This window comes from Pleurodeles waltl, chromosome 6, assembly GCF_031143425.1.
Source record: "Pleurodeles waltl isolate 20211129_DDA chromosome 6, aPleWal1.hap1.20221129, whole genome shotgun sequence".
NCBI lineage: Eukaryota > Metazoa > Chordata > Amphibia > Caudata > Salamandridae > Pleurodeles > Pleurodeles waltl.
The window spans coordinates 270,797,393-270,815,786 of record NC_090445.1 but is presented as its reverse complement, the minus strand read 5'-3'; the positions used below and the strand labels follow the sequence as shown (position 1 = coordinate 270,815,786).

The 18,394-nt window shown below is 44.3% G+C and overlaps 1 protein-coding gene across 2 annotated transcripts in view; it reads right to left on the bottom strand.

The window, feature by feature from the left end:
* Positions 1-18,394, bottom strand: part of ASIC2 (acid sensing ion channel subunit 2) — a 1,882,574-nt gene that overhangs the window by 420,303 nt on the left and 1,443,877 nt on the right. For both annotated transcript variants that reach the window (XM_069238055.1, XM_069238056.1), the window contains exon 4: positions 6,120-6,270. In XM_069238055.1, the coding sequence (XP_069094156.1) occupies positions 6,120-6,270 (151 nt within the window). The remainder of the gene's footprint in view (positions 1-6,119; positions 6,271-18,394) is intronic.

Below are 18,394 nucleotides of genomic sequence, written 5' to 3'. Positions count from 1 at the left end.
AGAGACAGTCACCAGCCACAGCTCCAAAGGGAGGAAAGGGCCACAGGCCGACGACTAAGGAGGGCAAGGGCAGCAAGTTGGAGAGGTCAGGCAGCAGGCCTGCTGCCCAGGAGGAGCCCACAACCCCCATAGCCGCTGCCCCGGGAGGAACCGGCACAGCTGCCCCGGGAGAGCCCACCAGCCCCATAGCCGCTGCCCAGGGAGGACCCAGCCCAGCTGGCCAGGAGGGCCCCACCACCCACAGCCCAGGTGGGCAGTGAAGGAGCACCATCCCCGCTGCCCAGGAGGGCACCACCAGGCATTTAGCAGTTGCCCATAGACCGTCCGCCGTCTCAAGAACCGCTGAACTGGGCCCTTCAAGGCAAGAACCGCTGAACTGGGCCCTTCAAGGCAAGAACCGCTGAACTGGGCCCTTCAAGGCAAGAACCGCTGAACTGGGCCCCGCCGTCTCAAGAACCGCTGAACTGGGCCCTTCAAGGCAAGAACCGCTGAACTGGGCCCTTCAAGGCAAGAACCGCTGAACTGGGCCCCGCCGTCTCAAGAACCGCTGAACTGGGCCCTTCAAGGCAAGAACCGCTGAACTGGGCCCTTCAAGGCAAGAACCGCTGAACTGGGCCCCGCCGTCTCAAGAACCGCTGAACTGGGCCCTTCAAGGCAAGAACCGCTGAACTGGGCCCCGCCGTCTCAAGAACCGCTGAACTGGGCCCTTCAAGGCAAGAACCGCTGAACTGGGCCCTTCAAGGCAAGAACCGCTGAACTGGGCCCCGCCGTCTCAAGAACCGCTGAACTGGGCCCCGCCGTCTCAAGAACCGCAGAACTGGGCCCTTCAGGGCAAGAACCGCTGGCCCTTTGGCAGACGTGCCAGGGCAGGATCTATCTCGGGCAGGGCTGCAGGATGTCCTCTGGCCAACTTGCCTCCTCCAGTGGCAGTGGGGTCTGTTATGGACTGTATGGACTGTGGCTTTGCTCTCCCCAGGATGGCCCAGTGGGCAGGCCACCCACTGTATGGACTGTGGCTTTGCTCTCCCCAGGATGGCCCAGTGGGCAGGCCACCCACTGTATGGACTGTATGGACTGTGGCTTTGCTCTCCCCAGGATGGCCCAGTGGGCAGGCCACCCACTGTATGGACTGTATGGACTGTGGCTTTGCTCTCCCCAGGATGGCCCAGTGGGCAGGCCACCCACTGTATGGACTGTGGCTTTGCTCTCCCCAGGATGGCCCAGTGGGCAGGCCACCCACTGTATGGACTGTATGGACTGTGGCTTTGCTCTCCCCAGGATGGCCCAGTGGGCAGGCCACCCACTGTATGGACTGTTTGGACTGTGGCTTTGCTCTCCCCAGGATGGCCCAGTGGGCAGGCCACCCACTGTATGGACTGTATGGACTGTGGCTTTGCTCTCCCCAGGATGGCCCAGTGGGCAGGCCACCCACTGTATGGACTGTGGCTTTGCTCTCCCCAGGATGGCCCAGTGGGCAGGCCACCCACTGTATGGACTGTGGCTTTGCTCTCCCCAGGATGGCCCAGTGGGCAGGCCACCCACTGTATGGACTGTATGGACTGTGGCTTTGCTCTCCCCAGGATGGCCCAGTGGGCAGGCCACCCACTGTATGGACTGTATGGACTGTGGCTTTGCTCTCCCCAGGATGGCCCAGTGGGCAGGCCACCCACTGTATGGACTGTGGCTTTGCTCTCCCAAGGATGGCCCAGTGGGCAGGCCACCCACTGTATGGACTGTATGGACTGTGGCTTTGCTCTCCCCAGGATGGCCCAGTGGGCAGGCCACCCACTGTATGGACTGTTTGGACTGTGGCTTTGCTCTCCCCAGGATGGCCCAGTGGGCAGGCCACCCACTGTATGGACTGTATGGACTGTGGCTTTGCTCTCCCCAGGATGGCCCAGTGGGCAGGCCACCCACTGTATGGACTGTATGGACTGTGGCTTTGCTCTCCCCAGGATGGCCCAGTGGTCATGGAGTCCCCTCGTGGATCTGGCGTCGTGTACTCAAGTGGCTGAGGTGCCCCCCCTTCCCTTCCCCCTGAGGTGCCTGTCCTATTTTCTTTCTGATGCCCCTGCAGTGTTCTCTCCGTGGAGTTCTTGTCGTGGGACTGGGCCTTGCCCCTTTGCACAGGACCCCTGTGATCCACGGACAGTGGTTGGACTACATTTAGTAGCTGTATATATTTTTTACATAGTTTATTTATTTTTTGGGATTAATGGCGTACATATTTCAATATATCTGCCCGTTTATGATCTCTTCTTTTGGTCTTTGCATTATTTCGGAGGGGGGTGGTTTGTGGGTTGTGACAGTGATCTGTGGGAATGCATTGATGTGTGTGTTGTAGTGGGTGTGGGTGGGTGGGTGTGTGCCGGTAATCTTTTCCCTCCCCTGTGTCGTAGGTGCAGTACTCACCGATGTCTTCCGCGCCGCCGGGCGTGCTCCTGGTATATGAGGAGGAATAGGAGTGCGGGGATGACCTGTAACTCTGGCTCCATACTGCCGGAATCTCGCGTGGAGTGCGTAGAGGTGAGCGTTTTCCCGTTCGTAGTCTGTTTCCGCCGTGTTCTTATCGGCGGTGCTCCCGCCCCGGAAAAGGTGGCAGATTGGTGGGTCGTAATAGGGTGGGCGGTACTTTGTCTGCCGCCGGGCTGTTGGCGGGAACCGCCGCGCTGTTTGTTTGTACCGCTGTGGCGGTCGGAGTGTTAAGTTGGCGGGCTGTGTTGGCGGTTCCCGCCAGGGTCAGAATGCCATTTTTAATACCGCCGGTCTGTTCGCGGTCCGACCGCCGCCTCTCCGCCGACCGCCAAGGTCAGAATGAGGGCCATAATCTTTAATGTTAGTGATTTTTATAAAAATGTTTAATAAAGTTTTAATAAAAAAGACTGTAAGTCTTTCTTTTAATAAAATTTTTCTTAGTACATTTTGTAGGTTAAAACGTTACAATAAATAGCCATATACATATTGTTTTTAATAAATAAATACATTAAACTGGCATGTTTCTGAGTATCTCTTCAGCCTAAAAATTAAACCACAAAACAACCACAAGAGGGCCTTGCACTTCAGCTGAAGAGCATAGAGCTCCAGCTAGGAATGTTTTAAAAATGGTAAGTTGCCCTAGGGGCCAAGGATTTAATAAACCAGGAGACTTGCAATTATTATTATTTTTTTTTCAATTAATGTTTCTGGAGAGGGGGGCGCCGGACTCCCAGCAGTCCCCAACAACATTTAAAAAAGGCTAAGAGGCACCACAAAGTTAAAAAAATATAAATCAAAACACCCTCACAATACATTATGGGGCATTCATTCAAAGAAGCAGTGAATAATAGATGAATGTCTCCTGCCCTAATTTGTTATTCATTTTAGTGCCCCAGGACCCACCACAGATTCCCCTTTTCATAATTATTAGGGAAGAGGGCCTGTGACCCCCTCCCCAAGGCTTTACATGCACTGAGGACCCTTTTCCCTTGGGCCCTACTCACATAATAAGGGGAGGTGGGCACGTGGACCCCAACCCCAAGGCTTTAGGCCCTCAGGGACCCCATCCCGTAGGGTCTTTTTCTAATTTAAGGGGGGCATCTGGAACCCCCTGAGTATTTATAACCCCAGGGACACCATCCCCAGGATCTTTTTTTAATTTAAAGAGAGCAAAGTGCGCAAGCCCGCCTCTGAGCTTGTACGGCCCCACGGACTAAATCCCCTGGGACGCTAGGTAGGAGTCCCTCTTGCCCACCCAGAGGACCTGCAGCAAACACAGTGAGAGGCTGTGGAGGGATCCCCTGGGCCCCTGCGTTCCTGCCCACTCTCTGCATACACCCATCCTGGGTGCACTGGCAACCCTGTTTGCTCCCGCCAGGTGGGAGCAATATTTTTCACTGTTCCCAATGGGTGAGAGCTATCTGAATTTCCCTGCCCACAAGAGTGCGGGCAATTAAACAAACATCAACTGCCACCCGGTAGGAGCATTTTTAAAGCTCCCACTAGGCAGGAGCAGATAAGTTTCCCTCCTTGTTCTCTTGCAGACAGGGAAACAGTGTCCTCAGTGTGGGCTCCCGAGACACTATTGTGAAGCAGGCCTTGCAAGACGGGGTCCTTGAGAGCTTTGTTGGCTCAGAGAGGCAGGGAAGCCTGCACTTAAAAAAAAACAAAAAAATAACGGCAGATTCGAGGATGCACAGTGAATTCACAGTAAAATTTAAAAAAGAAACATTTTTGACCCCAGGGGGCACAAGTCCTAGGGGTGCAGGATATGCTAACCCTGCCCCGTTATGTCAATTTTTTAATTTTCTCTCCAGGACTGAGTACCATGTCCTAAGATGGCTCCTGCAACATCATTGTTGATGTGGTGGAAGCCAATCAGATCTCAGTTTTAGATCTATTAGGTCTTTGGATCCTGCACGGCAGAATATGTACAACGTTCTTGAGCCTTAATATCTCAAAAAGAACTGGATGGATTAATTCCAAAAATAAAATTTTTGGGACCAAGATTTAGCTTTCTGCCAAATTCGGTGTACTTCCATTGAGCAGTTTGTGGGTATCACTATTCAAATTACCTATGAAAAATGAATGGAGAAAATTTTGGGACCCTCCTTTCTCTCGGCCCCCAGTCAATGGATCACCCTGAAACTTTTCAGGAAGAAGCTGATGTGAATGAGACTTCTGCGTGGAAGATTGCATGAAGATCCAGTGCCAAAGAGATTAGGTAAACAAAAAGAAATGCTTTTCAGAACTCTGTCCCTAACCTAAGGCCAGTTCACAAGGAGTCTAATGATCAGGAACAACTGAGAGCTGCCAGTTTATTGCACCAGGTCGCTAGCCAGTCACTCACAGGTGAGTGCTCAAATCCAGAGAATCACTTCCAGCCTGCGGGATGACAAGAAGCAACAGTGGAGCTGGTGATCTCCACCCCAGGACCATTATGAAGTTTCCACTGGAAGAAAACTGGGGCTTCTGCCAGTCAGCCCATTGGAAAGTCAAGGAGCCAATGCCCTTATATACAGAGGTCCTTGGAATACACACTGTCTGCTGTAGTGCTGGGTGGGGGGACCTGCATTGCCCATGCCATGTGCAGTGCATGGGCCTCCCTGTGGCCCCCAGCACTGTTTACCCCAGCCTTTGGAAAGGCTGGTGGAAACAGGAGTCATGATCACGGCTGACCACGAGTATGACTGCCATCAGCCTGTCGGGAACCTTGTTCCCGGCAGAGACGACGGTCCCCTGGTGGTTCGACCATCATCACCAGACACGTAAAGAGTCCCTCAGTCTTGAGGGACCAACATATCCCAGTAGGAACTCATCTGAAGCCCTCTGCTTAAAGTTTCACCTTGACAGCAACAAAACCTATGGTAAAACCTTCTGTTTATTGAAAGAGTCTCAGACCCAGCAAAAAATTAGGTGAAAAAAGTCTAGGCCCATTAGCAGCTCCTTTTGTAAACATACTATGTAACCCTACAACAACCTTCATAAAAAGCTCCTTCAAAGCTGAGAAAGTTCCTGCTGCCTGCAATTACTCACATACCTTCTCAACGAGGGACTCTAAACCCAGATACTCCAACCATTATAGCCCACTAATGGGCTCCAATGCATCTTAAGCATCTTAAAAAGAAAGGTTGTTATTAATTAATTCGAGTGCCACATAGAAGTCCATGAAATCGTAGCCATCCAGATTCCCACCATGACAGAGAACAGATATGGATCTAGATATTATCTCAGAAGATGTACTAGAGTCGAGGGTTCTCTAGGCAGGTGCATCATCTAGACCTCAGAACCCCGATCAATATAGTGATGCTCATAATCCTCTTACACTGCCTAGAATCCAGGGGCAGCAAATTAGATGAAGACCTCAAGAGATTCAAATTCTCCATGACTGAGTAAGCGTGAGAGTGGGGTGCTTATTCTCCCCATCCATGAATGAACACTATCTGTATCCTCAATGATTAAATCTCATTACACACAGAGAGAGAATCAATGTAACTTTAAACTTTGAGCTTTCTCACTAGCCTTACTTGTGGAACAAAACACCCAGAAGTAATTGAGCTATGCAGTATAGTCTACAGAAGCAAATGTAACATAATGCATCTGCAATATTAATCAGGGCAATCTACACAACAGTGTGTACTAACCTGGCATATGGACCATTCTGCAGTTACAGTTCTCTACAATGTATCTGGTTTCACAATCAATCCTGCAGGCGGTTAGACTGTAAACTGGGAAGAAATCAGACCCTGTCTCTGAAGGGCGGCATTCACCCCATGGAGGGGGCAGGTAAGATAGCTGAAAAATAAGAACACAAGAAAGATTCAATGTTACCAATGGAATTCATGTATTGGTGACTAACAGCCTTACAGTCTTCAAAATAATCTTTTCACATAGTATAAAAAATATGGATGCCCTGAAATTTAAAAATCATGAAGAAAATTTGTTTTTCATAGACAATAATATATTTACCACAAATAGTAAAAAGACAATTTGACACCCTGTACAAAAAGAATAGGATAAATGAAGTTGTTCACTAGAGCTAGCGTGTATGAAGAGGGCACTATTGATATAAAGCTTTCTTTGCTCATGGCCTTGGCTAAATTGGGGCAGAAGAAATGTGTCCATTAACAGAGCACCCTGTATTTTCTGACCTTGTGCAATATTCTACTTTTGGTATCTGAGTGTTGATGAAGTGCTGTGGATAGGTAAGTGGTCATCAAATGCTGCACAGATTATGTTGTCATGGTACCATAAACATTATACAAACAGGGGTTCTAATTCCCTAGAGCTGGCCACCTATAACTCCTTATATGTACTGCAATGCAAACACTGACTAAATATCCTAATGGGGGAGACATTACCAATCTAAAATTCTAACAAATATGATAATCTGTATTGCTTTCCTGCTTAATTCAAAATAACATATTTCTCAAAAGTCCATTAAGATGAGGATTTAAATTTAAAGAGCAAATTGCATTTGCCACACGTTGCTTATTTCCATATTTCTTTATTGTTCTTGTGTTAATTGTGGGTTGAAGTGTTTGTTTTGTATAATTAACACACACATTCTAATACATGATAAAATAATTAAGAAGGTAAGAATCTTCAACTAATTGTAGGCAGTTTTACCTTTTCTTTTAAATCAAATTAGCAAATTTCATGAAAATTGTGAATTGTTGAATCATGATTTGGGACAATAATGCCTGTTTCGATTAGAAAATAACCACAGAGTTGACCAAGATTTCCATCAAATTCACAATTCTACTTTGCCAAATTTGTTTTTTAATTCATTTTTTACTCACTTTTTTCATGCATCTTAGCACTCCATTTCAATTTTGTAATGTCAGCACCTCTCACAACAATCTTCGCTGAGATTTCTTTTTTTCCACAGTGCTAAAAATCACAATTTTGTTTCTGTCTCTGTAAGGGGTACTAGTTGAGGGGAATGAAAACCCACTCCTAAAGATAACCACAATATTTGTCAGAGGGAACTACAAAAGCCATTAAATAAATGTGTGCTTAACCATCCGGTAGCTTGGTACAAAGCAGTCAAGCTTAACTTAGAGGCAATGTGTAAACTACTTATGCAGTACTCAAATAGTAATTAAGTGAAAACACAACACAAGAAAAATCCCAATCCAATTTTGAAAAACTGAGTGAAGGTTAACAGATAAGATCAAAACAAAACAACAACAATCCAATAAGTCGAACCGGAGTTGTGAATTTTTAAATTTTAAGTTTCAAAACAGCACCAAGAAGCATTAAGCACCTACCATGGTCATCTGGTTGCTCTAAACCAGGACAAGGTTAGGTTGAGGGTGACTGCAATGATGACTGCGATGGTGGGTGGGTTGGATAGAAAGGCTAGGTTCCTTCCTGTGAAAAGCCTGCAATGAAAGTAAAAATCCTCAGGGGGTGTAGGGCAGCAGGCTGTGAACAAAGGGGACTCCTGGAGTCTGTACACCTTCTCCATGTGAGGTACTGGGTTTTTCAGAACCGGTACTGATCCGGTAACCCAGCGGTGCCAGGGTACACCCAAAGACCTCGGGTACTTTCCTGATTCAGACCACAGAAACTCAGAGTCTTCTAGGTGAAGTCAAAGATCGAATTTATTGGCTGCAACCAAGTGACAAGCGTCCTAGAAGTACAACAGCACGGTTTGTATGTTCTCAGGAGACTGTGTTTCAATGCAAAGTCAGGTTTCCTTATATACAGTTTTTTAAGCTTCAGGCAAACATTCTTGACATTTTGGTTGGTCATTCACATGTTTTCACTACAAAGGAAAAAACAGTGTCATGATGAAACCTCATATTTCATGTCATCCAACCCATAATAAATTACCCGGCAAGGCCTAGTATTTTACATCAGATAAGTGTGGACCCCAATAAAAACGGGCACCTCCCCCTCGTAAAGTAAGAAGAAGAAAAGAGCAGGTGCAGGTGTGAGCAAGATTAGGCAGGGTGTGTGAGCGATAATAAGGGTTTTATGGCATGGTGTGCCTTGATGCTATCTGATTCGGCCACTGGGAGAGGGACTGACCAAACAGGTTTGGCCTGACGCAATGGTTCCAGCTTGCCCAGGTCAGAGAAAAGTCAATCAAGGTGTACGTGTCCTTGGAATCAAATCTGACTGTATTATAAGCCTATGTGAGGGCAACTTTTAAAAATGGCTGCCGTGTATAAAATGGGAGCCACGAGTGCAGGACGAAAATGGCGATTTCGAGGTGAAAACGCTGCTGGAATTGAGCGAAAATGCTCATGCTTAGTGTACTAGTCATTATCGGTCTTTTGATACTAAAATCGTACTGCTGTGGCAAAGTAAATTACATGGGTCCAGAATTTTTAGAACCACACATGAAGTAACACTGGACTGGAGTTGCTGTTGTGGAGTAGAAAGTAGCAGAGACAGTCTAAATCTTTGGCCCAGCGATGGTGCACCTTCATTGGATTGGGTGGCAGGGAGGTCCCGGTCCTCCATTGGATATCAGAGCAAAAAGTTGGCAAAAGAAGTCTAAGTGCCAGGTTTCAGGACATTTCAGGAGGAGTACACATTGACACCAGTTAAGGGACAAGGAACTTGAGGACAACATGTGAGCATCAAGAATCACTCCAGCAGAGGTCAGCAGCAGGGTAATAGGCCCACTTAGATCAGTTCAGGAGGAAAAGTGGGGAAAAAGTCTCTTGCAGCTTATTGTGTCCCCGTAGCCCAAGCAGGATGTCAGCCTTATGACTCCTGGAGTCCATATTGTGCTCTAGGTACAGTTTTCAAAGTTCCTTTCAGGTCACAGACAGCAGTTCCATTAACCTTCTGTTCTTCGATAGGTCCATAAAGTGATCTATGAAAGGTCCTGGGGTGGCACATTTATGGGAGCCTTTGGGTGGAGGAGACTCCTGGCTACTCCTTAACCAATAGGGTAAAAGTTCCCAGGAATGACTCCAGTCAGTTATGCAGCACCTCCTATGTGTTTGACTGTAAACTATCCAATAGTGGCCCTGTCTCCTATATCCAACATTGCAGAACCCTTTTTTCACTTTTCAGAGCTCATGTGTCCAGCCAGATGTTTGGCTATGGTGATTGGTGAACCCTGGATGTGGTCATTCCAAACCATTTCTGGGGTAGCTGCTGCTCTCAATGAGTTTTGAGACACGCTGACTTGGAACTCAAAGAGAGACATGCCTAGGTGTGAGCTAAATCTACCAGTGGCATCGTAGGCCCCTTTTGAAGCTCAAGAAGAGGCTGAGCACAGCTCCCTGGGCCATCCTACTATAGAAGTAAAACACTTCTCAACCCCCAAGCCTTTTTCCTACTCTTTGGGAACAGTCCACATCTCAATGCATTTAAGCCAGTGGTTCCCAAACTGTGGTCCGCAGACCCCCAGGGGTTCGTGACACATTCCCAGGGGATCTGCAGGCCTGGGCTGGGAGGAAGGCACTTCTCTAGCTGAGGCCTCTGACAAACACGTGCGTGCGTGTTTTCATGCTTATTACTTCCTTTGTTGAGCAGTTTTAAATGCACTGCAAAGCTCCTTGTACTGCAAAAATAAAAGCGTCAAGATAACTCAAGTGATTAATGTATCTGCTGGAGAGAGATGGGAGTTTTGTGCAGTGGCAGTTTTGACTCAAAGGTAGCGCAGATGGTTAATATGCCTGCTGCAAAGAACATGAATCATGCAAAGAACAGTATTTTATGTGCATGGCACAGTCGGTCACTGCTTTTGTCACAGAGATTATTTTGTTACTGTGCAGTTCAGAATCGTAATCTAGCATAGTGAGCTGTGAATTGCCATTAAAGAGCTGCATGCAGACCGAATGGCACAAATTAGAAAGTTGTTTTTTCCCTAGTCTTTCATTTTCCTTATGCTGCTAAAAAAGGTTTGCTTGTGTAGAAATACATTGTTATTGCTAACATCATCGCTAATCACTGTGCTGTGTTCTGAATCCTAAGTTTGTGCTTCTCCAGACCAAGCACTATTAGAAAATGCCTAAACGTGTGGATGACATGTGAATCCTACACCTTGTAGTCCACTGTAAAGTGCCCTGATACCCTACAGTGGTATGAGAGGTTCTATAAAACAAATCAAGTACATGTGACAGAGAGGCTAGGGAGAGATGAGAGGCCCTTATGGTTTACTCCCTTTCCCCTTCACTTATTTATGTGAAAAAGCTTTCTCAGATCTTGCATACCTAAAAAATAAAAAACAGAAATCGCTCCGGAAATGTAGAATCCGACCTGAGGATTCACCTCTCCTAAATAAAACCAAACATTGAAAAGGTAGTTGCGGAAATGCACCGCCAACCTTTCCAATAAAATACTTTGTTTTTTGCAAATTTTTTCAATATAAAATAATTTTTCTTTAGTAATTTGAGTATTTGGCGTGTACTTGTTATATTTTATGCGAATTACTGTTTTAATGTTTGAAAATTAAATCGTACGAATTGCTGGGTGTCCCAGGCTTCCAGTAATGATTCATTGGGGGTCCTCAGGAGTCAAAAGGTTGGGAACCACTGATTTAATCCATGGGACAGTGAGGTGACACATGGCACTGGCAGAAAGGCCCTTTTTACTTAGGCAAAGAAATGGCAACTTTCTAAAAGTGCAATTTCTAACATAGCAATATAAATTCTGACCTCACCATTACCATTTAGTTGAGTTTTAAGTAACTAATAAAATGAACCCTACATCACTTTTCTAGCAGCTCTCAATCTGAAAGTAAGCTTTATAAATGGTTATAATATAGCCCATAGTATCTATATGGAAAACACACTTAAGGGGATTCACGGACATTAGAGATGCATGCCCCACTTTTAGAATACTCGCATGCCAAAATTACCGAAAACCTTTGAAGCACCCCTAAGGTAGGCATTGTTTTGATTCCCTTTATAATCCAATCACTGGGTAATGAATCCACATGCGATTGAAAGATTATGTGGATTTGAAAACATGTATGAGTTTAACTGAAAATATATACAGAAGCCTTCACTCTTTCAAGCCCACCTGGCACCGTTTCGTAACTCTAATTTCTACAGAATTGCAACAAACCAGGAAAAGTGTTCTCTCTGAACAAAGTTCTTCATTCACATCAAAATTGGCATAATTCAATTTGGAGGTTTTACTGTAGCACTGAGCAAAAGTTCCTATGGGAACTAAAATGGAATACCTTTTTGAAATTCATCTTGTAACTTTTGTTGCTCTGCATGAAAATTTGTATGATGAAACTAAGCATGTGCCAAAGTGTTGCCATTTCCATATTTGAGAACCAAAGTAGTAGGCAAACAAAAACTGTGAGGATTTACAGATAATCTAGCAGTTTTTGAGAGGTTAGCTTTTAAAAAGGTGCCAGGCAGAAATGAAAGGGTTAACACTTTTATACATATTACAGGTTGTTAGAAATGTGGTCTTTGGTTGGCGTTCAGGTTACCCCCTGTCCAAGCAAGGACCCTCACTTTGGTCAGGGTAAAAGAGAATCACCCTTAATTAACCCCCGCTCAACTCCTTGGTAGCTTGGCATGAGCAGGCAGGCTTAACTTCAGAAGCAATGGGTTAAGGTATTTGTTCCAACACACACAGTAATACAGTGAAACACTACAAAATGTACACCACACTAGTTTAGAAAAATAGGAAATATTTATCTAAATCAATTAAGAGCAAAACGACAAAAATCCAATATACACAAGTGAAGATATGAATTTAAAAAAGAGTAAGTGTTAATCCTTAGAAAACAGTGAGAATGCTGTTGTTACATAAAGTACCTGGTTAGCGTAAAAAATAAAGCCACACAGGCGAGCGTGCATAGAAAAAGGCCAGCAATGCATCGATTTCTCAATCGCAAGCGAGACTGTGCATTGTTGCTTCTCCGGTCAGGTTGGTGTGTGTTGTTTCTTCTCTCCTGCAAGAGAGCACTGCGTTGATTCCTAGATGGGGACTTCAGGTCCGGGCAGGCTTTGATTTTTCATGCCCAGCGATGGTGCGTTCAAAATCCGGTCGCACGGTGTCAGGAAACTGTGCTGCACGGGTCTTGTGTCGTTATCAGCAACCGCTAGCGGGTGTTGCACGTTGTTTCTCCAGCTGCGATGTATCAATCTCCCAGCCGAGATGCAGGTGGAGCATCAATTTTAGCCATGAGGCTGGCAGCGCTTTATTTATCAGCCACATTGCGGATGGTGTGTCGAAAGTTTCCCAGGACGGCGGTCCATTCATGGATTTCTGTCCTTTTCCACCAGCTTCACCTTTCAAGGGCCCAGAGACAGGTTAGGACACCACTTGGCAGGGAGGAGTCTCAGCAGAGAATCCAGGTGCTGGCAGAGAGAAGTCTTTGATGTCCCTGAGACTTCAACAACAGGACACAAGCTTAGTTCAAGCCCTTGAAGAGTCTTCACCAGTGGGAAGTCACACAAAAGTCAGTCTTTGTTCTCTTTCAGGCAGAAGCAGCTACTGCAGGCCAACCCAGCACAGCACAGACACAGGCAAAGGGGCAGTACTCCTTCTCCAGCTCTCCAGCTTCTCTCCTTGGCAGAGGTTCCTCTTGATTCCAGAAGTAATCTTGAAGAAATCTAAAGTATTGGGTCCAATACTTATACCCCTTTCTGCTTTTAAAGTAGGCATACTTCAAAGGAAAGTCTCTGTTGTTCAGAAGATCCTGCCTTGCCTAGGTCAGGCCCCAGACACACAACAGGGGGTTGGAGACTGCATTGTGAGAGGGCAGGCACAGCCGATTCAGGTGTCCTCCCTCCACTCTAAGATAGATGGCTCGTCAGGATATGCAGGCTACATCCCAGCTCCCTTTGTGTCACTGTCTAGAGGGGATTAACAAACAGATCAATTGTCAAACGGACCCAGAGAGACAATCCACAAACGGACAGAGTCGCAGAATGGTTTAAGCAAGAAAACTAACAACCCAAAAACCAACTTCACTAAAAGAAGTATTTTTAAATTGTGAGTTCAGAGATCCCAAACTCCAATTTCTATCTGCTCTCAAATGGAATCTGCACTTTAAAGTTATTTAAAGGTAGCCCCCATGTTAACCTATGAGAGAGATAGGCCTTGGAACAGTGAAAACTGAATTTAGCAGTACTTCACTGCTAGGCCATGTAGCACACATCAGTACATGTCCCACCTTTAACATACACTGCACCCTGCCCAAGGGGCTACCTAGGGCCTAACAAAGGGGTGCCTTGCATGTATGAAAAGGGAAGGTTTGGGCCTGGAAAGTGGGTACACTGGCCTAGTCGAATTGGCAGTGCAAGATTGAACACACAGACACTGCAATAGCAGGTCTGTTACATGTTTACAGGACTACTCATGTGGGTGGCACAACCAGTGCTGCAGGCCCACTAGTAGCATTTGATTTCCAGACCCTAGGCACCTCTACCGCACTTTACTAGGGACTTACTAGTAAATCAAATAGGCCAATCATTGATAAACCAATCAACTATACAACTTACACAGAGAGCATATGCTCTTTAGCACTGGTTAGCAGTGGTAAAGTGCCCAGAGTCCTAAAGCCTTCAAAAAAGGTTAGAAAAAATAGAAGAAAAGAAGCAAAAAGTTTAGGGATGACCCTGCAAAAAGGGTCATTTCCAACACCAGTTAAACATAACATTTTAGACATCGTTATCACTGTTAGTCACATTTGAATTTTATACAATAAGTGACAGTCTGATGGAGGTGATAAAAAACATTTTACAGCCATTTTGAAGATGATGACTGTGGTCAAAATCATGGATTTAGTGCAATAAAAATTCCATGACAAAGAAGATACAATGTGAGAGGAGCCCTACCCTAGAGGAGGGCTAAGGAGGAATCAAGAGCATGGAAAAGGATAGTAAAAAACAGAACAAAATCATGGTTTTAATTTAATTCCCAATCACGCAGCAGTCATGCACAGCTGGGGTGGGCAAACCACGAGAGCCACGATTGCCAACCTCCAAATCCCTAGAACAAGTCACGGAAAAATAAAGTTAAAGGTTGTTAGCTTTCAGTAAACATAAACTTGAGAAAACCCTGAAAAGTTTTACAGTGTGCAACACACAAGACACAGCATCATTTAAGCCAAACGCCTTGCTCTGGACCCCAATTTTCTGGTGGTACTGGCAAGAAGTACATCTTCCAAAAGCCAAACATGACAAAGGGCTTGATGTATGGTTTGTTCAAGGCATACCATAAATAGTGGGTTTCTGGGCTTTTGGGGGTATATGTTTACATAACCATAACATATTTAATCTATCATTGTATTTTTAGTCAACATTCATGTCTAAAATTGCAATTACAATACCAACATTTGTAGTACTCCGAAATGCCATGTTATGCAAAATTAGATTCTTAATTTTTTTTGGATATTTTGCATTATGTGCATTTCGCAGAGTTTATTTTTTATCCTAGGGAGCACTTCTCATACATCTGGCTTCGAGATAACAAGGAAAGAGTAGTTCACATAGGAGATGTCTTGCTGAGAGATAGTTTCTGTACAAAACAGTCTCCTGACGATATCTCGAGAGACTATTTTACACTGTATACACTGTCCATTAAAATAAAAGTTACACGACAGCCAGACAAACCTCATTTCACGATGAATGCATAATTTCACTAAATTATTCATTTTGGTTAAATTTCACAATTAAAAAATGTTGCAATTTTTCGCACACCTGTACTGAATCATACAGACTACTTTATTATTTTTCAATTTGTGGTGCGCTTCATTTGTGTGATATCCATGTTACATATATGTATGAGAAAGATTTTTTGTAGCCTTTTGGTTGTCTTACTCAATTGTGCAGAAGACGGTGCCCTGCGTGGGAAATCTAGTTGAAAAAAAATATTTCCAATTTTACAATGTTCCACATTTTATAATGTTACAAATATCCCAAAACATGCGCATTCAGTTGCCAAATGTCAGGTTTTGAAGAAGGCATCAGTCAATATTTGCAACATTAGGTTCCCAGTGTTTTTTTTCTTCTCTAAACCTTCATAAAACTAACTTTTGGGATCTAAATTTCAAACAGAATATACAGTCCAGTGGGCTGAACAATCAAAATATTCCTGCCCTCTACATGATCAAAAGTACATACCTTCCAGTCAATTTCTGGGAGAATAAGAGGACTTTGGCAGGTATGCAATGTTCAATTTCCTGCTCGGAGATTTTCTCGTCGAAACCAACGGCTTCAGGACAGGATGTCCTCCGACAGCTATCTATTCTGTTCTGCTGCGTTCTATTTTGACTTTTTAATTATTTTGGAACTGCTAAATAATTTACATATTTTTTTCTGTGTTAGTTGTGCCTACTCTGTGCCATAGTTACAGGGTTTGAGTCCAAGCCTTTGTGTTGGAACGCAACAGGATTTTGAATTATCTCCTGCGAAGGATCCACATTCTATCCATCAACCTATTTTCTTAAAATCTCGTAATCCTTACACAGTTGAGATATGACTATTTTTTAAACCTACAAGTGGAACTCGAATATCTATGCTTTCCAGCAGAATATTAAAATGTACTTTTTTTTGTTCTCTGAACGGATTTTAAAGAAAACACCTCTTGCTACATTTACACTTTTTCAGTATTTGACCCATGCTTTTTCAGACTCCTACTAGCACAGACAAGAGTGAAAAATGTTTGTGAATAATAAGAAAATCCTCAAGGTTCACCTCATGAGCCTTAGATTCACCATAGTGTTCTTCTGAGGCTTCCTTCTGCATCTCCACCTGGGTAGACTATAATGAGAAATATGTATGCATTGTCTGAGCCTGAATAACATATATTATTCCAAGTCATACCCATATCTAAAGCTGCTTGGCACATCACATGCACTTCAGGGGACGTATTGTAGAAATTGCCCCAGGGGGCTCAATGGGCATGTGCGCCCACTTCGTGCGCCCCAGGGCACATTGGTATTACAGAAGGATCCGCAGACGCTTGTGCAGCCTCTCCTGTAATACAGATAGACTGGTACACATGTAGCACCACTGCTTCCCTATTTCCACACGGTGTACCTATTTGAAGGTGTGCCTTAGCGCAAACAGGAAAAGTGCGCCTTCTGTCTAATAGGGCCCAGGTACATATATAACATAGCATTTGTTTGTGGGTAAATCATACTTTGAAAATGCGTTGTAAATTGATCTACATAATGTCAAAACTACCAAAATGTAATGCAGGTTTTTAGATAAATAAAATACTTAATTTGGACTTACAAGTCTATATTAGTCTATTGATTTACAAGCTCTGATCTTAGCTTATTGAAAGACGGCATGAAAATCTGTTTCATTGGAGAGCATATCTCAGCTGCTAGCCCTAAACCAAATTACATTTAGCGGTTTGGAAACAATGTCATGTCTATTTACCACTTCAGATTAAGTGAATGAGTAATTACTTTTCCAATGTTTCTCTACATTTTTTAATTAGAGTTCCATTTGAGAAAATTATATTATACCACCGCATAATTTAGAAAGTAAATAAAGATAATTATATTATCTACATGTCATTTCCTTCACAACATTTTATACCTACTGCAAGGTGTATTCATTTTGGATCACGTATTTTCTTCATGTCTTAATCTATTCTGTTTTTTGGGTTCGTTTTTACAGACTACAGGACAGGGATTTTCTCCACATGACATTGATAACAAGGAGAGTATAGAGCACCTGCTTATATTTACGAGTGCTTCTCATTGGAAAAGTGCCAGCTCAGTCGTAGCTCACATCCTATTACTGGTCTGTGCTATAAGCTTCAAGGTTCACTAACCCCTAAGTGAAATCTATTCTAAGACCACCAAACACAAGTGTTGTATCAGAGGGCTATGAATGACAAGCTGTTTTCCAAGTGGGCCATACAATATGAACATAATTTCTTTAGGACCATTCCCTGCCTTTCATGTGATTAATGTTCGGGGATTTGCCTTTTCCTGTCATGTATTTCCTTTTCTCCTTTATGTTGTCATGTTGCACTTCTGAGACTCCCCATTCCCATTCCCAACAGATAACCCATGATGTGAGACTAGCCATTTCCCTCAAGTGGCTTCTGTTCTACCAGGATATCATGGGCCTCTGATCAATGAACTTATCACTAAACTAACAATTATACCACTCTGGCTTCTCCCCTCTAATCTGTAGCTTTATGGAGCTGTTTTCAAAGCTATCTGGGCTGCAGTGACCTAGCCATGGCCTGTCAGCCCCATTCTAATCACTGCCTTTTGTAGTGTGGAGTAGGTTTGAACAATTTCATCAGTGCTGATTTTGATTGGCTTCTCGTGTTGTATGAGTGTTTACTACTCGTCTTGCAAGCTCCACCTTTGCTTCCATCCTGCCAGCTCCCGCTTTGCTCCAGTCCTGATATTATTTATGACCAAACCTTCAGTCTAGCAAAAACTGTGTTGCAAGACGCACTTCGGATTTTCATGCTGGGGCTGTCAGGCTCTACTTTCCAGAGGACATCATCTCAGTAACTCATGTTACACATATAAAGGACAGTGTAGGTTCCGGAAGGGGCCTTTCTTTTCGAATCATATGCTGAGTCCTTACACATCCCGACTGAGCCTGTTCTCAGGTACACAGATGCCTTTTTCTATTACAGTTGGGACAGTGACAAACAAGTAATCCCACTCCACTTTGATATGTAGTGAGTGCAAGTTTATTCTAGCAATAGAGAGGCTAACCTCCCAACAACTATGCAAGCCAATGGCACTGTAACACACATTTAACAAAACTCCCAGGGCTCAAAAAACATTTTTCACTTGCAAGAATTGAACTTTTGCTAACAGAAAAAAACTTTCTGTAAAACTTTCTACATGCAAACACCATATGATTGCGAAACCATTATGCCTTTTCTTCTTATTATATATTTCCAGATTATGAGACCTGTTAGACTTTTCATCCTTGGCGTGGTCTCCCTTAAATTTTTGCCTCTGTTCCCCGGGTTGTTGATGTGTGCTGGA